This window comes from Centropristis striata, chromosome 11, assembly GCF_030273125.1.
Source record: "Centropristis striata isolate RG_2023a ecotype Rhode Island chromosome 11, C.striata_1.0, whole genome shotgun sequence".
Taxonomy (NCBI): Eukaryota; Metazoa; Chordata; class Actinopteri; order Perciformes; family Serranidae; genus Centropristis; species Centropristis striata.
The window spans coordinates 5,860,484-5,882,074 of record NC_081527.1 but is presented as its reverse complement, the minus strand read 5'-3'; the positions used below and the strand labels follow the sequence as shown (position 1 = coordinate 5,882,074).

At 37.2% G+C, this 21,591-nt stretch overlaps 1 protein-coding gene across 1 annotated transcript in view; it reads right to left on the bottom strand.

Moving 5' to 3' along the window:
* Positions 1-21,591, bottom strand: part of rem2 (RAS (RAD and GEM)-like GTP binding 2) — a 57,334-nt gene that overhangs the window by 1,586 nt on the left and 34,157 nt on the right. Inside the window, exon 4 of the mRNA XM_059344988.1 lies at positions 19,990-20,167. Within this exon, the coding sequence (XP_059200971.1) occupies positions 19,990-20,167 (178 nt within the window). The remainder of the gene's footprint in view (positions 1-19,989; positions 20,168-21,591) is intronic.

Below are 21,591 nucleotides of genomic sequence, written 5' to 3'. Positions count from 1 at the left end.
GTGTAATACTACAGGATAATACCTCTGGATCAACAGCTCACACACTGCTGTTCTGGAGACTCTATTACGAGACTTTAGTGCTAATTTGGTTCCTTTTTATGCTCCAAATTGAGACAAATGGAGTCAATCTACAGCATCTCACTCTGTTTAGAAAGGACACTCGTCTCTCTTTAGTGTGCTCCAAATGTTGTCTGATAGCCATGACAGTGAAAGACAAATTAGTCATAAAGGATTAAATGTTCTGGGGGATTTTTTTTCACAATGGATTTTCACACAAAATAGACACATGACTTGCATGATTTGTTTACAAAGCGTACGATAAATATCAACATTTAAGATAAGCATTAATCTATTCGTGAAAGAACCAAACATAAACAAAACCATCCAAATTTCAATCATGTTGCACTTTGACTGTCTCCCCCCCAGCAGCTTAAAACGTATCATACCATCATCACATACCCACACTTTATCACAGCCCCAGAAAACTGCCGTTTGTATCATGTGGTTTGATTTTGATTTGATTTAAAGATACATCACTTTTGTTCATTCCACTGCGTAGCTACCGTAGCTACCGCTTTGCATCACGCTTTAATAATAATAATAATAATAATAATTATAAGTTTTGCCCTTTTATTTTAGTTTTTTCTATCTTTTCTTGCGCCTAACCATGTACTTTCCCCCCCCTAACCTTATCCAAGAAGTTTTGTTGTTCAAACACAACCAAACTTTTCACAACATTTCAAAGGGTGAATATTGAAACATGTAAAACATACAGCATTAATTGCATTGCAATGTTACTAAAATGAATATTATGTATATTCCTTTGGCAAAGAACCAGAGAGTCATTGACATTTTACCTCACGTTTTTACCTCAAAATTAACCTCAAGTTTTACCTCACATATTACCTCACATTTTACCTCATGCTTTACCTCACGTTTTACCTCATGTTTACCTCACGCTTTACCTCATGTTTACCTCACATTTTACCTCACATTATACCTCACACTTTACCTCACGTTTTACCTCATGTTTACCTCACATTTTACCTCATGTTTACCTCACACTTTACCTCACTTTTTACCTCACGCTTTACCTCATGCTTTACCTCAAACTTAATGTCACGTTTTACCTCACGCTTTACCTCATGTTTACCTCACTTTATACCTCACACTTTACCTCACGTTTTGCCTCATGTTTACCTCACGTTTTACCTCATGTTTACCTCACGTTTTACCTCACGTTTTACCTCATGCTTTACCTCATGCTTTACCTCATGTTTTACCTCACACATTACCTCACATTTTACCTCATGTTTTACCTCACACTTTTCCTCACGTTTTACCTCATGCTTTACCTCACGTATTACCTCACGTTTTACCTCATGCTTTACCTCACATTTTACCTCACATTACCTCACACTTTACCTCAGGTTTACCTCACACTTAACCTCACGATTTACCTCACATCTTTTCTCACGTTTTACCTCATGCTTTACCTCACGCTTTAACTCACTCTTTTTCTCACGTTACCTCGCGCTTTACCTCACGCTTTACCTCACGCTTTACCTCACGTTTTACCTCATGCTTTACCTCATGCTTTACCTCACGTTTTACTTCATGTACTTTTCCCCCTAACCTTAACCAAGTAGTTTTGTTGCTCAAACCCAACCAAACCTTTCACAACATTTCAAAGGGTGAATATTCAAATGCACAGCATGAGAATAATTTTTTTTAAACTTAAAAGCACATAAACATACAGCTTTAATTGCATTGTGATGTTACTAAAATGAACATTCTTCATATTCCTTTTGCAAAGAACCATGAAGAGAGTCAGTGGTGGCAGGATGGGGTTAATGTTGCCTCGAGCTGAGTTGTATAAGCTCAAATCTCTTTGCTGCAGCTCAAATGAAAAAACGATTTCCATCTCAATGTGACTCTCGTGGATAAGGACAGGTGACTAAATGTGTGTCTGTAAAAGCTCCTGTTTGTCCCTGGTCAAACACGCGTAGATGATAAGGAAAGCTAACAGATACAGATCACTCTGCAACACGCGGCTTCCCTGTCAGCTCAAATAGCTTTTTATCCCCCAACTATACTTCATCTTTTTTCTTTATCTGGATTGCCTCTGCTCTGCTCTAACTGAGCCGGCATCTGAGTGCGCTTGAGCAGCTGTGTGCAGAAATGACTTTATTATTTGTAGTCATAATAACTGTATAAGCCCTACACTGCATGAACTCAAAATGACTGCAGTGTGTTGGCAGCCATGTCGCTGCCACAGATGAATTTTATGTGGAGTTGTCAAAAGATTTTCTCTGAAAAATCTGCAGGAAGGAAAAAGGAAAAGACCCAGGTTGTTGAATAACAAAACATTCCATGGTAGCTGTAACTCAAAGGCCTCTTACTAACTTTTTCCGGTGCTTTCAGCCACATGATGGTGTTTGCTCCAGCTACGGAAACAAGTAAGCAGTTCATAAGCTTTACCTGAAGATGATTTACGAAACACTCATGCCTTATTAACCCTCTGGGGTCTGATATACCACATAATATTTATTATACCCATGTTTTGTATTTGGTATTTTCTTAGCACAACTTCAGCATGATCTGACAATTATTTATTTATATTATTATTATTTATATTATATTATTATTTATATTTTCACTTTAACCCACTTTATTAACCCTTTGGAGTTTGGGGCTATTTTATGGGTTTGGACTATTTTTCATTCTGCCTCTATAAACCACTTAAAAAATGTTGGTATCATTTTTTTTCAACACAACCTCACCTGATTATTTTTTTGTAATTTTGACTTACTGGATCAACATTTTGAACACAAAGAAAACCCCACAAAAAAAAAAACATAAAACACACACAAAAAAATAGAAAAAACATACATAAAAAACACATAAAAACACAAAAAATACACAAAAACATACAAAAGACACATTTAAAAACACAAAAAATTGCAAAAAAACAGAAAAAAAACACAAAAATCACACAAAAAACATTAAGCAGAAAATATTGCATTAAAATGCTCAATGCACACTGCAAAATTCAATAAAATCTCTGCAAAAACTTGTGGAGGTTTTTACCTTTGCTGAAAAAGAGTTGATGTGCGCAATGTGACATGGAAACTTGTGGAAAAGCCAAAACTTTAGACTGTTTTTACATTGCAACGTCATGAGGTGCCATGCTCCGGTGCTTTCGTGGACTCCAGAGGGTTAAATCTAGTTAAATCCTTGTGAGGTCATTGCAATGTGACATGTTAATCTGGTTTTTGTGTGGCTGCATTTACACGCTATGAACATAGAGTGAATGCAGCAGGTATTATAAAAAAAAAAAAAAACAGAGCTCGATTAGATCGGGGCGTAATAATCCAGCCGCACAGCAGCTGTCGACCCAAAGCAGTGTCACTTAATAGTGTGTGAGGTAAGAGAGGGAGGTAAAAAAGACAAATCCCAAACCAAGTCAACACGGCTTATCCTAATACCTACAACAGCTGATTGAATTGAACTAAATCTTTATAACCTGTTCAAAGAGTTTTGGGGAAATTGAATTGGCAAGGAGAGGAGGGGGAAACGAAGGGAGGAGAGGAAAGATGAGGATGAGGAGAACAGAGGAGACAAGGGGAGGAAACACAGAGAGGAGAGGAGGGGGGGACAAAGGGAGGAGAGGAAAGGTAAGGAGGGAACGAGTAGGCTAGGAAACAAAGGAGAAGAGGGCAGATGAGTAGAGAGGAAATTAGGAGAGGAAGTTAAAGTATGTATGAGAGGGGAGAAGAAGAGAAGAGTCAAGGAGACAAGTTTTACCTCACGCTTTATGTCACGCTTTACCTCATGTTTTACCTCATGCTTTACCTCACAATTTACCTCATGTTTTACCTCACATTTTACCTCACGATTTACCTCACACTTTACCTCACGTTTTACCTCACAATTTACCTCATGTTTTACCTCACGCTTTACCTCACAATTTACGTCACATTTTACCTCACGTATTACCTCACATTTTACCTCATGCCTTACATTACGTTTAACCAAACGTATTACCTCACGTTTTACCTCACGTTTTACCTCACATTATACCTCATGTTTTAGCTCACATTTTACCTCACGCATTACCTCATGTTTTACCTCACGCTTCACCTCATGTTTTACCTGATGCTTTACCTCACGTTTTTCCTCAGGTTTTACCTCACGCTTTACCTCACGTGTTACCTCACATTTTACCTCACGCTTTACCTCATGTTTTACCTCACATTTTACCTCACGATTTTATCCATGTTTTACCTCACGATTTACCTCACGTTTTACCTTGCGTATTACATCACATTTTACCTCACACTTTACCTCACATTTTACTTCACGCTTTTCCTCAGGTTTTACCTCACGCTTTACCTCACACTTTACCTCACATTTTACCTCACGCTTTACCTCATGTTCTACCTCACACTTTACCTCACGTTTTACCTCACACTTTACCTCACGCTTTACCTCATGTTCTACCTCACGCTTTACCTCACGTTTTACCTCATGTTTTACATCACACTTAACCTGACGCTTAAACGAGTAAACTAAGGGAGGAGAGGAAAGATGAGGGTGAGGAGAACAGAGGAGACAAGGAGAGGAAACACAGGGATGAGAGGAGGGGGGGCAAAGGGAGGAGAGGAAAGGAAAGAAGGGAACAAGTAGGCTAGGAAACAAAGGAGAAGAGGGCAGAGGAAGTTAAAGTATGTATGAGAGGGGAGGAGAGGATGTGGGGAGGAAAGGAGAGGATGTGAGAGATGAAGAGTGGAGATGAGGGCAGGAAAGATGAGTAAGAAGCATCAGAGGAGAAGAAAAGGGTCAAGGAAAAGTCAAGGAGACGAGGAGAGGACAGGAAATGACGAAACGAGTCAAGAGGAGAAGAAGCAAAGGACTATAGAGAAGAGGACAAAAAAAGGAGATAAAAGGAAAACAAGAGAGAGGAGGAAACAAAGGCAAGAGAGGAAATGAAGAAACAACAAAAGAGAGCAGAGGAGAAAGGAAGAGAGAAGGAAGAATAAGAAAGGGAACAAGGAGGAGAGAGGAGGAAATTAGAGGGAAGAAGAAATTAAACAAGGGGAGGAAAAGAGACCTGAGCAAAACAAAAGAGAAACTAGAAGGGGAGAAAAGATGAGAAGAGGATTAAGGAAACCACAGGAGACAGCGAAGCGGAGAGGAGAGAAGGAGGGGACCAAATAAGGAGGGAAGAGGAGAGAAAAACAAGGAAAGGAAATGAGGGAAGAGGAAGAACCAAGAGAGGAGAGGAGAACAAATGAGGAGGACAGAGGAGACAGCAAGAAGAGCAGAGTGGAAACAAGGAAAGGAAACAAGTAGGGGAGACAAGGAAATGAGAAAGGAGAGGAGAGGAGAGTAAACAAGGGAATGAAATGAGGAAAGAGGAAGAAACAAGTGAGGAAATGAGAGGAGAATAAATGAAGAGAACAGGAGAGAAAAAGAAGAGCAGAGTGGAAACAAGGAAAGGAAACAAGTAGGGGAGACAAGGAAATGAGAAAGGAGAGGAGAGTAAACAAGGGAAGGAAATGAGGAAAGAGGAAGAAACAAGTGAGGAAACGAGAGGAGAATAAATGAAGAGAACAGGAGAGAAAAAGAAGAGCAGAGTGGAAATGAGGAAAGGAAACAAGTAGAGGAGACAAGGAAACAAGGGAAGGAAATGAGGGAAGAGGAAGAAACAAACAAGTAAAGGAGAGGAAACAAGGGAAGGAAATGAGGGAAGAGGAATAAACAAGGAAGGAGAGGAGAGGAAAGGTGAGGAAATGAAAGGAAACAAGGGAAGGAAATGAGGGAAGAGGAAGAAACATGCAAGGAAAGGAGAGAATAAATGAGGAGAACAGAAGAAAGAGCAAGAAGAGCAGAGTGGAAACAAGGAAAGGAAACAAGTAGAGGAGACAAGGAAACAAGAAAGGAGAGGAGAGGAAACATCCAAAGGAAACAAATAGAGAAGACAAGGAAGCAATAAAGGAGAGGAGAAGAGAGTAAACAAGGGAAGGATATGAGGGAAGAGGAAGAAACAAGCAAGGAAACGAGAAGAGAATAAATGAGGAGAACAGAGGAGAGAAAAAGGAAGTGAAAGCGAGGAAAGGAAACAAGTAGAGGAGACAAGGAAACAAGAAGGAAAGTAAACAAGGGAAGGAAATGAGGAAAGAGGAATAATCAAGCAAGGAAAGGAGAGGAGAATAAATGAGGAGAACAGAAGAGAGAAAAGAAAAGCAGAGTGGAAACAAGGAAAGGAAACAAATAGAGGAGACAAGGAAACAAGACAGGAGATGAGAGTAAACATGCAAAGGAAACAAGTAGAGGAGACAAGGAAACAAGAGAGGAGAGAAGAGAAGAGGAAACAAGGAAAGGAATTAGGGAAGAGGACGAAGGAAAGGAGAGAATAAATGAGGAGAACAGAGGAGAGAAAAAGAAGAGCAGTGTAAACAAGGAAAGGAAACCAGACAGGAGAGGAGGTCGGGGCCAATCAAAGGTCCCTACCTGTGTGCTTAACAAAGACGAGGTTATGGAGAAAGAGACAGACGGATAAATAAGAAAAAAAAACCTGAGTGAGTCACAAAGAGAGAGGAAGGGGATGATGACAGAAGATGACAGGCAAAAGGAAAGAAGGAACGAACAAACAGGAGAAGAAGAAGAAGAAGAAAGGGACGGAGACAGGAAGAGTGCAGACTAAGCAAACGGAGCCAGAGTGCACATTAATCAAAGCCCTGAGGAGCAGGGCCACACTGCAGCCATATTGAGCAAATGATAAATAAGTCCCCAGTGAGTGTGTCACTGTATGTGTTAGGGTTGGAGAAAGAAATGTCGCAATGGGGGGAAGGTGAGAGATAGCAGAATAAAAGTGTCACTGTGCATGCCATAAATAGATTTTATGACTTCAGCACTCTGAGCCGGGGCCCCGGGTTCTTTAACCCTTAATAGCACTCACTGAAATACTTGCAAAATCCAAATTCCAACCTGAGAGAATATTGGAGGATATTACATACTGCCAGAATGTGTAAAAAAACAAACATACGGACCCAGGGGAAGGGGGGTAATATTTTGAGAAAAAAAGTTTACGAGATTAAAGTTGCAAATCAACCTGAAAAAATGTGCAGATTTATGAGATTTTAAGAGGTGAATCTACTAGAAAAAAAGCTGTTTTTTCCCCCACTTTTGTCTCATGAATCTGTGAGTTTTTTCGAGCAGATTTGTCACTTTAAATCTCTTAAATCTGCACATTTTTTTCTTGTAGATTTGGCACTTTAATCTAGTAAATTTGCCCCCCGGTTTGTATCTTTATTTGAACCTGGTCTCACAGGAATCCGTGAACTAGCCACGGATTCGCTTAACTCAAAATCCGTGGAATAGCCACGGAATCACTCAAATTTCTGTGAAACTGACACGGATTTCGCTACAATGCAAGTTAATGACAGTCATATCCCGTGGCTATTCCATGGATATTTTTTCCTATTGGTTTGTTCCAAGTCACGTGACTTTCAAGGTTCCGCAAAAAACATGGCGGACAGTTCTCTCATTTTTAGTGAAAAAATCAATATTTTGACTTAGTTTCTGCATAAAAATGGATTTTGATCACATTTCTAGTGAGAAATATATGTTTTATTTTCTAAATATTCACTCAGTGAATGTACATAATCACTTTGTATGTTGGAATAGCCACAGGATATGACTGTCATAATGAATGTCATTAACTTGCATTGTAGCGAAATCCGTGTCAGTTTCACAGAAATTTGAGTGATTCCGTGGCTATTTCACGGATTCCTGTGAGACCAGGTTGCCACTGAAGTTACCAAATATAGTTCTTCCAATGAAGGGTTAAGGAGGATGTTATTCAGCCGGGCGGTCCGGTCTGCTTCCTCTGTCAGGCTCACATATCAGAATAAATACATGTGGTCTGTCCACAGAGAACATAAGAACATCGTTGTCAGGCGCCCCGGGAACAGAGACGCAGCATTTCCATATCGCTGACCACATCGTTGCTCCTGGGTTGTTGTTGTTGTTGTTGTTTTTTTATATGAGGAGAGAATATGCTGAGTATAGCCATCTCTTATTATTATTCATTCCTCGCCTCCTCCCTCCTCCTCCTCCTCCTCCTCCTCCTCCTCCTCCTCCTCCTCCTCCTCCTTCTACACGTGTCATTAAGTATACAACAAAGCCGTGACCAAAGTTGAGTCGACAGCGATGTGCAGGCACCGATGCGCACAGATTTTACACTTGCTGCCTCTGTTTAACTCGCACAACAAAGCAAACAAAACAGGATTTGACCCCAGACTGTGGTTTCTACACTTCCAGACAATAAGCACACATACACAATAACAAACACACACACTTTTCTATTTTTATGTCTTTGTGAAAATCTTCCACTGACTGTATTCTTCCTCTGCTCAGCCCTCACTGTTATACGCATGAAGTAATTCCAACTTGTCTTAAACAACTAGCTCAAACTTTTAATCATAACATTAATGAAGCCTTAATGTTGTCAGAACTCTAATTATTATCCAACCTAATCATATTCCTTAATCCAGACTCCTTTTACAATCACTCCAAAATACCAAAAGGACAGGGTGAAAGCAAATAAGACAATACACATTTTGATAGTATATAGTATATTTTTTCAAAATATATTTTTAATCTGCTGATAATAATCTGCAAGAAGAGTACATCCCCAAGCTCCCTTTTATACTAAATACAAAAATATTGCAAACATATTAGGAACTCTTGTAAGCGTAATATTTGAGAGACATTAATAACCCAAATAACATTAAAGCTGGACTCAGTCATGTCACCATGTGGAAGTGCCTTAACCAGCAGGGGGCAGCTGCACAGGCTGTTGAAGTATTGTATAGATGTCTATGAGAAAATTAACCTACTTCTGACTTGACTTATTCCCCCAGTAAACACTTTTCTAATGTGTTTATGATCTCAAACAACAGTTTTAAGTCTTCTTCAATACAGCATGATGTTCACGTTGTAAATTATGGTCATGCTTAAAGTAATAGACAATAAAGCCACAATGAACTGTTTTTGATCATCAGTCTTCAGTTTTCAGTTCATGAAAGCTAATCGTAACATTTTCCGTTGCTTACAAGTATCTTGTTCACCGTTTTGTTCTACCAAAAGACTACGAAACTACATTTTGCTTTAAGTCTGTTTGTCACTAGCCAAAATTAGCATTATAATTAGCATAAGAGTTGATGTGATATATGGCTGTACCCAGTATTCAGATCCCTTACTTAAGTAAAAGTACTAGTACCACACTGTGAAATTACTCCACTACAAGTAAAAGTCATGCATTAAAAACTGACTGAAGTAAAAGTACAAAAGTATCAGCATCAAAATGTACTTAAAGTATAAAAAGTAAAAGTACTCGTTATGCAGAATGGACTCATTTAGATTGTTTTATATATTCTGAATATATTGTTGGATTATTTCTATTGATGTATTTATGTAAGCAGTGTTTTGATTTTGCTAAGATAATTTTAATTACTAAATGTACTGTTATGAGGTTTAATTTAAAAGAAATGTCTTTAAAATCACCTAATTGATCATGTTTTTTGTGTTTAATCTCGACCTTAAAAAAGCAGCTAAATCTATCAGTTTAATGTGGTGGAGTAAAAAGTACAATATTTGCCTCAAAATTAGCTTCCTAATTAGCATAACAGTTATGGCTGGACCTTGCCAAGCAAACTAACTAGCTAGTATTTGCTTTAGCTAGCTGCTACCTCTCATCCAAATATAGTCAATTCTGGCATAAAAAAAACCCCAAGATGGTCAACATGCCAAATTTGAAGCTTTAAAATGGTAACAAACAAATAGCCTTACTTAAACTTAGAAAACTATTTAACACTTAGCACACATTAGCATGTATTAGCATGTTTAATTCTTTCTTTCTCTCTCTTCCTTTTAATTCTACTTTATCCTTCAGCAACCTTTTTAGAAAAATATCAGGGATTTTAGCTTTCTAGATAACTTCCCAGCTGCTGGTTTACTTTGACTCTGCTGTTTTTTTTATTCAGCTACACTTAGATAGCTACTTTGCTGTGATTTTATATGGTGGTTATGTGAGAGCAGTCATTTAATTCAGTGACAAAATGTAAAAAAACGCTTAACTGTAAAGTCAAGGGAAGGCTAACATTACATTGCTATCTGGATGGCTCCTTGTGAAGAATCCTAATTTAGACTTCTATTTCATCTGAGAGTTGAGTTCACCTCTGGTCACTGACACTTTCTGCAGATTGCAAATGAGGCAATTTACCTTTAAAAGGCTGTCAGGGCCAGCAGCAGTGGTTTAAGAGGGTTATATAGCTGTTTCTGGCCACTATAAAGGGCAGAATTGGACAAAATGGAAAAGGCTATTTTATCCAGTCTGTGGGAAAAGGCCAGGATCGTCTTTCATTAAAGAGCTGCAGAATAACTTTTAAAAAAGATATTCCAAAAAGAGGTTGTATGGAATAACAAATGTATCGATGAAATGCCAGCTAAACAGTCTCCCTTTGTAAAAGAATTCTCAGTCTGAAGGGTTTTAAAACTCAAAGTGGTTCTTTCAAGGACAGAAACACACACACACACACACACACACACACATTCCTTGTACTTCTATCTTTGTGAGGGCCCTCATTGTAATAGTGAATTCCCTTGCAAGGTTATAATAGTTTGGGATTTTTCTTTAGTTTTAGTTTAGTTTTTATTAGTTTTAGTTTTTTGTAATGGGGTATTTGTTGGGTGGGAGATTAAAAGAGGTCACAGTAAATTTTGCCTTTATTTCCTTTGTCTGATCCGTCTTCATTACGTATGAAAAAAGTTGACAAAGACGAAAACGAAGGACATTTTCACTATAATTTTAGTTCGTTTTGTAACCACACAATACAGTGTCAGTTAATTATCATTATCATGTAACCTTTAACCCTTAAAAAAAAGTCTAAAAATCTCAAAAAACCCTTTAATGAATGCCCTAAAATGTCCTCACTTTGCAAAAAAGCCCTCACTCTGTTGGTCAAAAACATGTTCTGGTCCTCACTATGTAGGAAGTACAAGAACACACACACACATTCAGCATTTCATGCATCTCTTTGATTCTCGTGCATTCGTCCTTCCCTCTGTCACTCCTCCTCTTATCACAGTCTTCTTCGCTATAAAACAGCCTCGCAGACATCAGGAGAGACATGCATCTGCTTGTGTGTGTGTGTGTGTGTGTTCGCTGCGTCTGCGTACATGCAGGGCAGTTGTGTGTGTGCACGTATGTCGAATACAAACACACATAAAGATAGTAAAAAAGCAGCAGCAGCGTCCTGTAAGCGGGAGATAATCCCAACAGAGATGTGCCATCTGGGAAAAAACAACACAACAAAACAAAAAAAAAACAAGGACCCAAAGGACATAGAGAGAGAGACAGGGCTTCTCTAGAGGATTAGACAGAAAGAGAGGGGTGGGAAACCATGTGTCTTTATGCTTGATCATGTGACAGCAGAGAAGTATTGAATTTATATACCAGAACTGTGAATGCAGGTTCAAATCAAGGTCAGACTGCTCTCTCTCAGTCTGTTATCCCCTGCTGATAAGCAGCTGATACAATAGATAATGCAGAAAACAATGCTTGGCGTTTGGTATTCATTACAGTTTAAGTTCTATTATTTTTATTTTCCAGATAGTGATTGACTTTTGTTTCTTATTTTGGCCTTGGAGACCCTGAAGATTTAGCTGCTTCCTTTTTCTGTGTTACTTAGTTGGTTTATCTCTGTTTATTCCTTTTGTCTGTTAATAGATATTATAATTGTTCATCTTTGAGTCCCTGCAGCCATTTTTCTGCATATTTTTATGTAACAAATCTTTATTTAAATGGTCAGCAATTGACTGACACTGAATATATACATTACTGATATTCATTTAGCTGTTTATTTTATCTTTTTTTTTTGCTGTTAACATTTCTAGAATGTAATACAATCAGTGGTGGAAAGTGACTTAGTACATTTACTCAAGTATTCTACTTCAGTACAATTTTGAGGTACTTGTACTTTACTTGAGTATTTCCATTTCATGTAACTTTATAAAATTATGCATTTTAAGGCAAATATTGTACTTTTTACTCCAATATATTTAGCTGACAGCTTTAGTTACTTTTCAGTTTGAGATTTAACATAAAAACATGATTTTTTTTTTAAATCAAACCACATAACAGTATATAAAATAACCCTACCTTAATAACAGTAAAATGCTTCCTACAAAAATGCATCAATAATAATGATCCAATAATAAACTTGGAATATATAAAACAATCTGAGTGGGTCCATTCTGCATAATGAGTACTTTTACTTTTGATACTTTAAGTACATTTTGATGCTGATACTTTTGTACTTTTCACTACAGTAAGTTTTGAATGCAGGACTTTTACTGTAGTGGAGAAAAAAGAAAGAAAAACCACAACACAAATGCCCAAGAAGGAGAACATCACCTCTCACCCCGGAAGACCTAAAGTCCCTTCACAACAAAATAAACTAGTTCCAAATTAAATAAATAATATCCATCCATCCATCCATCCATCCATTTTCCTCCACTTATCCGGGGCCGGGTCGCGGGGTCAGCAGGACATTCCAGATGTCCCTCTCCTCAGCCAATAAATAAATAATAAATAATTAATGTTTATTACATTTTACAAATCGCTAATATTATTTAAGTAAACTGAAAATAAGAAAATAGGCCGAGTTAATAAAAATAATTGTGAAACTAACTAAATCTCATATTACAATAGTGTTAAATATTCTCAAATAGTCAAAAGTTATTGTCTAAGAAAGTAGACTTCTTTTTAATAGTCATATCAGTGCACACATAGAAAAGGTACTTTATATTTATTCCAGCTCAAAAATGCACCATATCAGTGGCCATATCTGTAATCCTCTAATTTTTTCCCCTCTTAAATCAACATCGGTCCCAAAAATCCCAAACAAGTCAGATTCTACTGTTCCTCCGCACCCACTTTCTATTCAAAACAATAATGAAATTCAGACAATGGCATGGCCTGCTAGTGCTGCATTAAAAATACTCATAAAAGTCCAACAAAAGTGTAACCTGCCTGCTGTCTGATCTCTGTTCAATGGATTTTCTGGCAGCACTAAATGGATTTAGGACAGCATGGTGCGTTTGTTCTTCTGTGTATTTGTTTTGCCAAGACCTTTCTTCAGAGTTGTTTGCCAAAATATATAAAGGTCTTTTAAAGCTTGCTGTTCAATGATGGCTACCAGAGTAAAATGAGCTCTTACATTCACACAATTTATTCATTTTCCATTGTGAATTGTGAATCAAAACAACACTTCCACATGCTGAGAAAATATTCATCCCCACGGACTTTTTAAAAATGTTTTCTTTTCTTTCTTTTTGTGCGCTGAACCGCAGCAGATGGAAGTGGGATTTCTTGACAGTGATCGACCGAAAAATACACCTCTCACACAAAACAAATCTCACGCACATGTACCTAAACTGAATACAAATATAGAACACAAAATAATCAACTGCATTAATTATTCATCCCCATCCATATTTAATAGGAGCAACTTTGGCAGCAGTTAAAGCCTTTAGTCGACTGAATGTGGATCATCTTGTCTTCGCTTGCACACACAGGCTTTGTTTTGTTTATACCCATTTGTAATTGTGAGATATTGAATTTTGAATGCACCATTGTCTTCATAATGATGAAAACCTACTTTTTATCCTTAAAAATGCAGCTGTATTATTTAGTACACCTGGATTACACAAGTGATTTAAGTTTATTATGGCAACTGAGTAACTTGAGTCTGTCATAGTAAGTAATCCTGCAGAAATGAACAGCTAAATGCTAATTTGTTATATCATACAAAGAGGGGAACATAGACATACTCCCTGACTAACTAGCTAATCAAGCTAACGTTAGCTCCATGACTTGGCTGAAAACTGATTTTTCAACCAAACATAAAACAAGAACCATGTTAAATGTGTCTTAAATAGAGTGCCAAAGTGAAACTTTGAAACGTAACAGATCCGTAAAGTCTATTTCAAAATCCTACTGACAACTGTAACAACTAGCGTAACTGTATCCCACATCGGACAGCTTTTGGCTAACATTCTATCAAAATTTCACATTAACTACTAATATAAATGATCATGTTATGTTTCCAATGAATTAAGTGGTGTGAAACTAGAGACTAACTTCTTATCTTTCAGACTGTACCTATATCGTTTTAAACTTGTACGTTAGCCTCAGGTTTACCGGAGTCGGAAAAAGGATGCTAACGCCAGTGAATTAGCAGTGTGCTATCTGTTTCCCACATCGGACACGTGGATCTCCTCGCTGTAAAACAATGAGGGCTGCTGAGTTTTTCGGGGGAAATCTGTTATATTATTATTATATCTCATATTATTTATATATTATGGAGATTGCATGTTCTCATCCTGTGTCAGCTTGGGTTCTCACCAGGTACTCCGGCTTCCTCCCACAGTCCAAAAACATGCACTTAGGTTTAATTGGTGACTCTAAATTACCCGTAGGAGTGAATGAGAGTATGATTGTCCGTCTCTATGTGTCAGCCCTGTGATAGTCTGTTGACCTGTCCAGGGTGTACCTCGCCTCTTGCCCTATGTCAGCTGGTTTCGGCTCCAGCCCCCACGACCCGAGTGCGGATAAGTGGTTAAGGATAATCAATAAATAAATATTATGTAAAATTTAATGGGGTTAGGATTAATTAACTAATTATGCTTGGTAACAATGCTAACATGCTGACATTTAGTAGGTATTGATTGTAGTGAGTGTTTTCACTCACTAGTGTAGTGAGTTAACTTAACAACATTTCCTTATTCACATTTGCGTTGAAGGTGGGCCCCCGTTCATTCCTATGAAGGTTTCTATTTGGTGACTGAAGCCAAAAAACTTTGATTTCCATATATAAAATTAACTGGATTTCCTGTATTTTTTGGGCCCATAGAGCAAGTGATGCGGTGTTTCCTCCCAAACACTCAATATTTGCCTTATGAACATGAATGAAAGAAGGAAAATATTTCTCGATTTGGCTCTGAGAATGTATAATGCATAATGTATGTTTTTTTTGGCCCTATAGGTGATGAATCCAAGAAAAAGGACACAAAAAAAGGGGAAATTTATGTTTAGTGTTTTTCTTTTCTTTTTTAATTTTGTGTGTTTTTATATTTGTTCCACACTTTGGTCAATTTATTTACACCCCGTTTGATACAATCTGGGTAAACACTAAAACATAGAAAAAGCCACAGGGCTAAATAGATTTTAGAGGCGTCTTTATTCCCACCCCTTCACAACAATAATAGATGACAGAATTTTCTTCCCACAAGGAGTTTACCAACAGCGCATTTACGGATGTTGTAAACAGTGAAGAAATTGATTTTGCTGATCAAAGATAGATCCCCCAAGAGCCTTTCTAATGGAGACTGATGTCGGCTTGAGGGAAGATTTATAGTAAAACACCAGGCCGGAGAGACAGATGAGCCAAGGCGGAGAAAGATAGAAAAGAGGGTAAATAGAAGGGATGGATGAGTAATTGCACAAAACACACTACCATTGTTCTCCAGGGGAAATGTGACTGTATGTGTGCATATACACATATATCCACATATCCATTATAACCAGCAGAAAAAGGCATCAGCATCCAGCAGATCATTGTAATTACAAGAAATGTTCCATTTGGAGAGCTGTTTAAAGAGAATTAATGAATAGCTAGCAAAAGAGTACATTTTAAATCTCTGTGGTGTGTTTCCTCTCTTGCATCATTTATACAGCAGTCTGGCATTTGTTCAGCATTGCTTGTGTCTGGGCAGATGTAAACTAAGCGTTTGCTAAACCCTCCTTGGTTAACTTTTATATGTCTTCAGTTCTCATACGTGCCTATGCAGTTTAGAATGATAACAGTGGCATCTTCACAACAATAATTTTATTTATGAAATAACTGTCCCTTAATAATAAACAGAGACAAAAGTAAAATTGTCATTTGTTGCTGCTGATCGCTAATTGTGTCTGCTGAAATTGGCAGATTTTTTTAGCAGTGGCTAACTAGTTAATCAAGCTAACGTTAGCTCCATGACTTGGCTGAAAACTGAATTTTGAACCAAACTGAAAAAGTTTCCATCTGAATTATTATTTGAAACCAAGAACCTTGATAAATTTGTCTTAAATAGCGTACCAAAGTGAAACTTTGAAACGTACAAGATCAGTAAAGTCTAATAATAAATAGAGACAAAAGTAAAATTGTCATTTGTGGCTGCTGAACGCTGATTGCGTCTGCTGAAAATAGCAGATTTTATTTGCTGTGACTAACGAGCTAATCAAGCTAAAGTTAGCTCCATGACTTGGCTGAAAACTGATTTTTCAACCAAACTGAAAAAGTTTCCAGCTTAAAACAAGAACCATGTTAAATGTGTCTTAAATAGAGTGCCAAAGTGAAACTGTGAAACGTAAAAGATCCGTAAAGTCTAATTTAAAATCCTTCTGACATCTGTAACAACTAGCGTAACTGTATCCCACATCGGACAGCTTTTGGCTAACATTCTATCAAAATTTCACATTAACTGCTAATGCAAATGATCATGTTATGTTTCCAATGAAGTAAGTGGTGTGAAACTAGAGACTAACTTCTTATCTTTCAGGCTGTATATCGTTTCAAACGTGTACGTTAGCCTCGGGTTTACCGGAGTCGGAAAAAGGACGCTAACGCCGGTGAATTAGCCGTGCGCTAACTGTATCCCAGATCGGACACTTGGATATCCTCGCTGTAAAACAATAAAACAATGGGGGCTGCTGAGTTTTTCAGGGGAAATTGGATGTTTCTGGGTAAGCCAAATAAATGTCAACGTTATCAACACACCCGGACAGTACTTCTGTCCTTCACAATAAAATACAGTACAGTAAAAATACAGATGTACTTTTAAGATCGTGTCGCCCAAGTGTTTTTTCTGCTTTCTCTCATCAGAGTTACTTTCGTATTGTAATTAGACATGTAAATCTCCATGTACATAAACTAAATTTCCGATGCGGCATTGCAGATGTGTCCGATCAGGGATATAAGCGCCGAACGTTGTCCGATGTGGGCTACAGCTATAACCACAAAACCAGGCTATTTCTCAACGCTATTGTGTTTCTCTGTTGTGTTATTTGTCTATACTGTATAGGGTTGTTGTTGTTTTTATAATGTTGCTAACGAGTATTTCTTTTTTTTTTTTAGCTGTCTTCAACAAACACCATTTGCCATTAGCCCTGGACATTCACGGGCTGAATTTCACGGCTTGAGCAGAGAAGCAATTTTCATGTACCCAGGGGCTGCTTAGCTCAGCATTGGAAGTTTAATGAGTATGGACGAAACCAATTCATGGTGAGTATGTGATTTCTTAATGTCCATGGGAGCTTTAGTATCCTATGTGCTCATAAAGTAAGTCTTTAACTTTGATGAAAAAACAAACTCAATAGGTTTCTAATAGCAAGTGCTGTCGTGGCTGTAAGGGTTAGGGTTAGAATAGGAACCTTGAACATGCTTCATTTTTCAGACGGATAGATTTTATACAGTATGTGGCACGAACAGCAGCTAGCCCTGACATGATGTCGTGACTCCGTGACTGTCAGAATGCACCTGATGGACTATAACATTGATAACATTGGATAAGAGGATTATCTTCTCACCAGTGATTATCTAAGTGGGAGACATGGAATTAAATAAACACTGTTTTCATATTGTAGTGTAATACTAGTTGGTCCTAGTACTAGAAGTATAATGAAAAACATGATTATGCATTCCATTTTATCATAACTCCTGCTGCTTAACCTACATACTTGGAAGCAATACAGAGTTCAGACTCATGTTTTCAGACTCAGGGCCTGTTTAGATGGAGACGATCTGGACAGAAAACGCAAAAAAGTGGCGTTGCGTCTCACTTTTATTGCACGTTTAGACGTTCGTCTTAAGGGGGAAATCTGCGTGCATGCGATGGTGCAAAAGTCTGTGAAATTCAATGTAGTATGCAGCCAGGTGGCTAGGTGGTACTGTGAAGCACCACCAAGAGTTCCCACTGTATAAAGTATAAGGCTGCCAGGAACCCAAATATACCATTTCTTTTTAACCATTTATACACGCAAAAAAACAGCTGAAAAATAATTAAAAAAATAAAACTACAAAACAGTCTATTTGCATATGAATTAAAAATAGTAATAGTTTTCATTGTGGAAAGAAAATTCCCATTTTAAAAATGGTCTAGAAACATAAATGTCACACTGTGAAAGCTCCTATGATTGAACTTTCAACTGGCTTTCTCAGCTTGTCTACATATCATATGTAAATAAAGTTATTACTGTAAATTAAACATGTGTATTTTCAATAAATAGATGGACTCCAGAGGATTAATTTCTAATGCCACATTAGAAATGGCTTTTAGGAGAAGGACTAATAAATGTGTTTGGAGAAGTGTAAACTCAAAATCCAAAAAAGACCAGGGCAGGGCTACTTACTTATTTATTTTTGGGGACTTTTATTTTATTACTATCCATTTTTGAATTTCAGGGGACTTTTAGGCTCAAATTATGTACGTATTATAGGGGTGTGCCATATCGTATCGTTCACGATAATATCGGTATATTTTTTTTATGGTAAAAAAAAATGCATATCCTGTTATTAGCAACGTTCCTACTTCTTGATGTAGTGGTTAAAGTTGTTTTAATCACAAAAAGCTACTTACTCCCTGTCGCTAAACAAATGCAGCTTTCAAAATAAGAGCACAGTGTGTTAAGAGAATCCACCACAGAATTTACAAGAAGACTGTCAAAATAAGATGCCTTAGATAAAACATACAATAACCTTTATTCTCCTTTACAAAATGTCATTAAAATATGCCCCCGAAAACCCCTAAATGGTTATTTTCATTTTTTGCTCATACTCAAGAGTCAAGAGTATTTTTTTTTTTTTTGTATTTGGCAACTGTTGAGATTTGCACTTCAAACTACATTTTAGATTTTTAATTATTTATACAAATCATATTTTCTATATCTTTTTAAGTATTTCCTAATATCGTCAAGAATATCGTTCCCGCAAAAATAGCCTGAAATATTGTGATATTTTTTTAGGGTCATATCGCCCACCCCTAACGTATGCCTTCAGCATGAAGACATGACATCCTAATAGTCAGGCGGCTTAGCTAAATAAAGGGGACACGCTGGACAAAAGCACCAATTTTTTTCCACGTGCTCTCTATCACCATAGGTTTCAATTTTTGGTAGGAGCCACTTCATCAAGATGGCCAATCCGAGATGGCACCCATATAAAGTCTATGAGAACCAATACATCTTCCAAGCCACTCAGAGGGTCAATCTTGGTGTCAAAATCTACATTTTCTCGGTCAAGGAATCATTTAAAGCTGTTGAGAATATCACTAGATGATTATTTGATCAAATAGACATGTTCATTTTCACCCAGACTGGTAGGCAACTCGCTTCAAGTGCTGCAGCAGAGAATCCTGAGCTGAAAATGTTTGGAATCTAATAATTATGTAAATACATGGCCAAAATGAACATATCTATTTGATCATCTAGTGATATTCTCAGTAGCTTTAAATTATTCTTTGACCCAGAAAATGTATATTTTGACACTAAGATTGACCTTCTAAGTGGCTTAGAAGATATACTGGTTCTCATAGATTTTATATGGCTGCCATCTCCGATCTGCAACCTTGATGAAGTGGCTCCAACCAAAAATTGAAACCTATAGTGATAGAGAGCATGTGGAAAAAATTTGGTGCTTTTGTCCGATGTGTCCCCTTTCTTCCCAAATCTGGTCCTAAGCCGCCGGACTATAAACAGACATGCCATGCCTGGATATGGTTGCTAAGTGATGATTGAACAAGCCCTGCTTGGGGGGAGGGGTTTTGGCAAATGGCCAGTTGCGTGCATATATGACAGGTCTAAATTACTGACACTGTACTCACCCTCTGAGCTGATTTCACGGGAGCGGACAAGGTCACTCTTGTTGCCCACCAGGATGATTGGTGTGTGTGGCTGGGACTCCCTGAGGAGGAGGCGGAGCTGGGCGGTGCGGTGGAAACTTCGCCTGTCAGTCACCGAGAAGACGAGGATACACACATCACACTGTAGAGTGGACAGGTCCTGGACACACACACACACACACACACACACGGGTGATTATCATGAACATGGTACAGCTCATAGCAAAAATCCAAGAGCATTGAATACATATTTTCTTTGAACCTTTATAACATATACAATCTAAAGGCACTCTTAAATATGAATTTATAATCAATTTAAAAAATGTTAAGGTCTTTTCTGACATTTTTAGAGACACTGTGAGCAAAATTCATTACCGAACAAAAGATAGTTTTTTTTCTTTGGCAAGCACTTAAATATGCTCAAGGTTAGCTGCTATCACAAAAATGTATTTTATTCAAATATAAACATATTTTAATGCAAACAATTCTATCGTTACCGTAATATTTCACCATTTTTTTCTCATCAATTTTCATTCAGATTTTGTTCTTTATACATTGTTAAAAACCATTATGTTTGATTATATTCTGCTAAATATGTTTATTAAATAAAGTTTAAAAAAGTTTAAAGTTTAAAAGTTTATTAAATATTTATTGTATATAAGTGTAGGGAAACCATGACATTTTTATCTGGACCCATTACGGTAATGAATTTGTGAATCAAAAATATGTTTAAAAATAGAGAAAATATTATTTTAACAGAAAACAATGAATTGTGCCTCATTATAGCTATATTGTTCATTCATATAAAAGTGAAATATATTTAGTTCAATAAAGTATATCCTTGTAGAACCTGATAATGTAATAAATTCCCGATAATGTAATAACCCCGATAATGTAATAAAAATCTGCACTTGAGTCCATTGAAAATGTAATAAAACCTGATAATGTATTAACTTCCCGATAATGTAATACACTTTTTTACCAATAATGTAATAAAGTATAACACCAAGCACCTTTAGATTTCAAGAAGCTGTTGAATGCATTCAGTTGTCATGGATACCTCGTTTGTGAAAATGGATGAACGTGTCAAAAGTTAATAAACATTCAACTTTGACCTGTTGGTGGCGCTAGAGCTCTTGAGCCAGAGTTGATACACAGTATCACCACTTGAACCCAAGTAATGGGTGGTCTGCTGTTAAATTTGGGGAATTATTACATTATCAGGACTTGCGAAATGAAGGCTAACCTGATAATGTAATAACATCCCATTAATGTTATACTTTATTACATTATTGGTAAAAAAGTGTTTTACATTATTGGGAAATGCACTTTATTACATTATCGGGAAGTTATTACATTATCAGGTTTTATTACATTTTCAATGGACTCAAGTGCAGATTTTTATTACATTATTGTGAATTTATTACATTATCAGGTTTTATTACATTTTCAGTGGACTCAAGTGCAGATTTTTATTACATTATCGCGGTTATTACATTATCGCGGTTATTACATTATCAGGTTCTACAATCCTTATAATCTTCACAGACAGAACTTGGGCTGGCTTCATGAGAATCACCCACG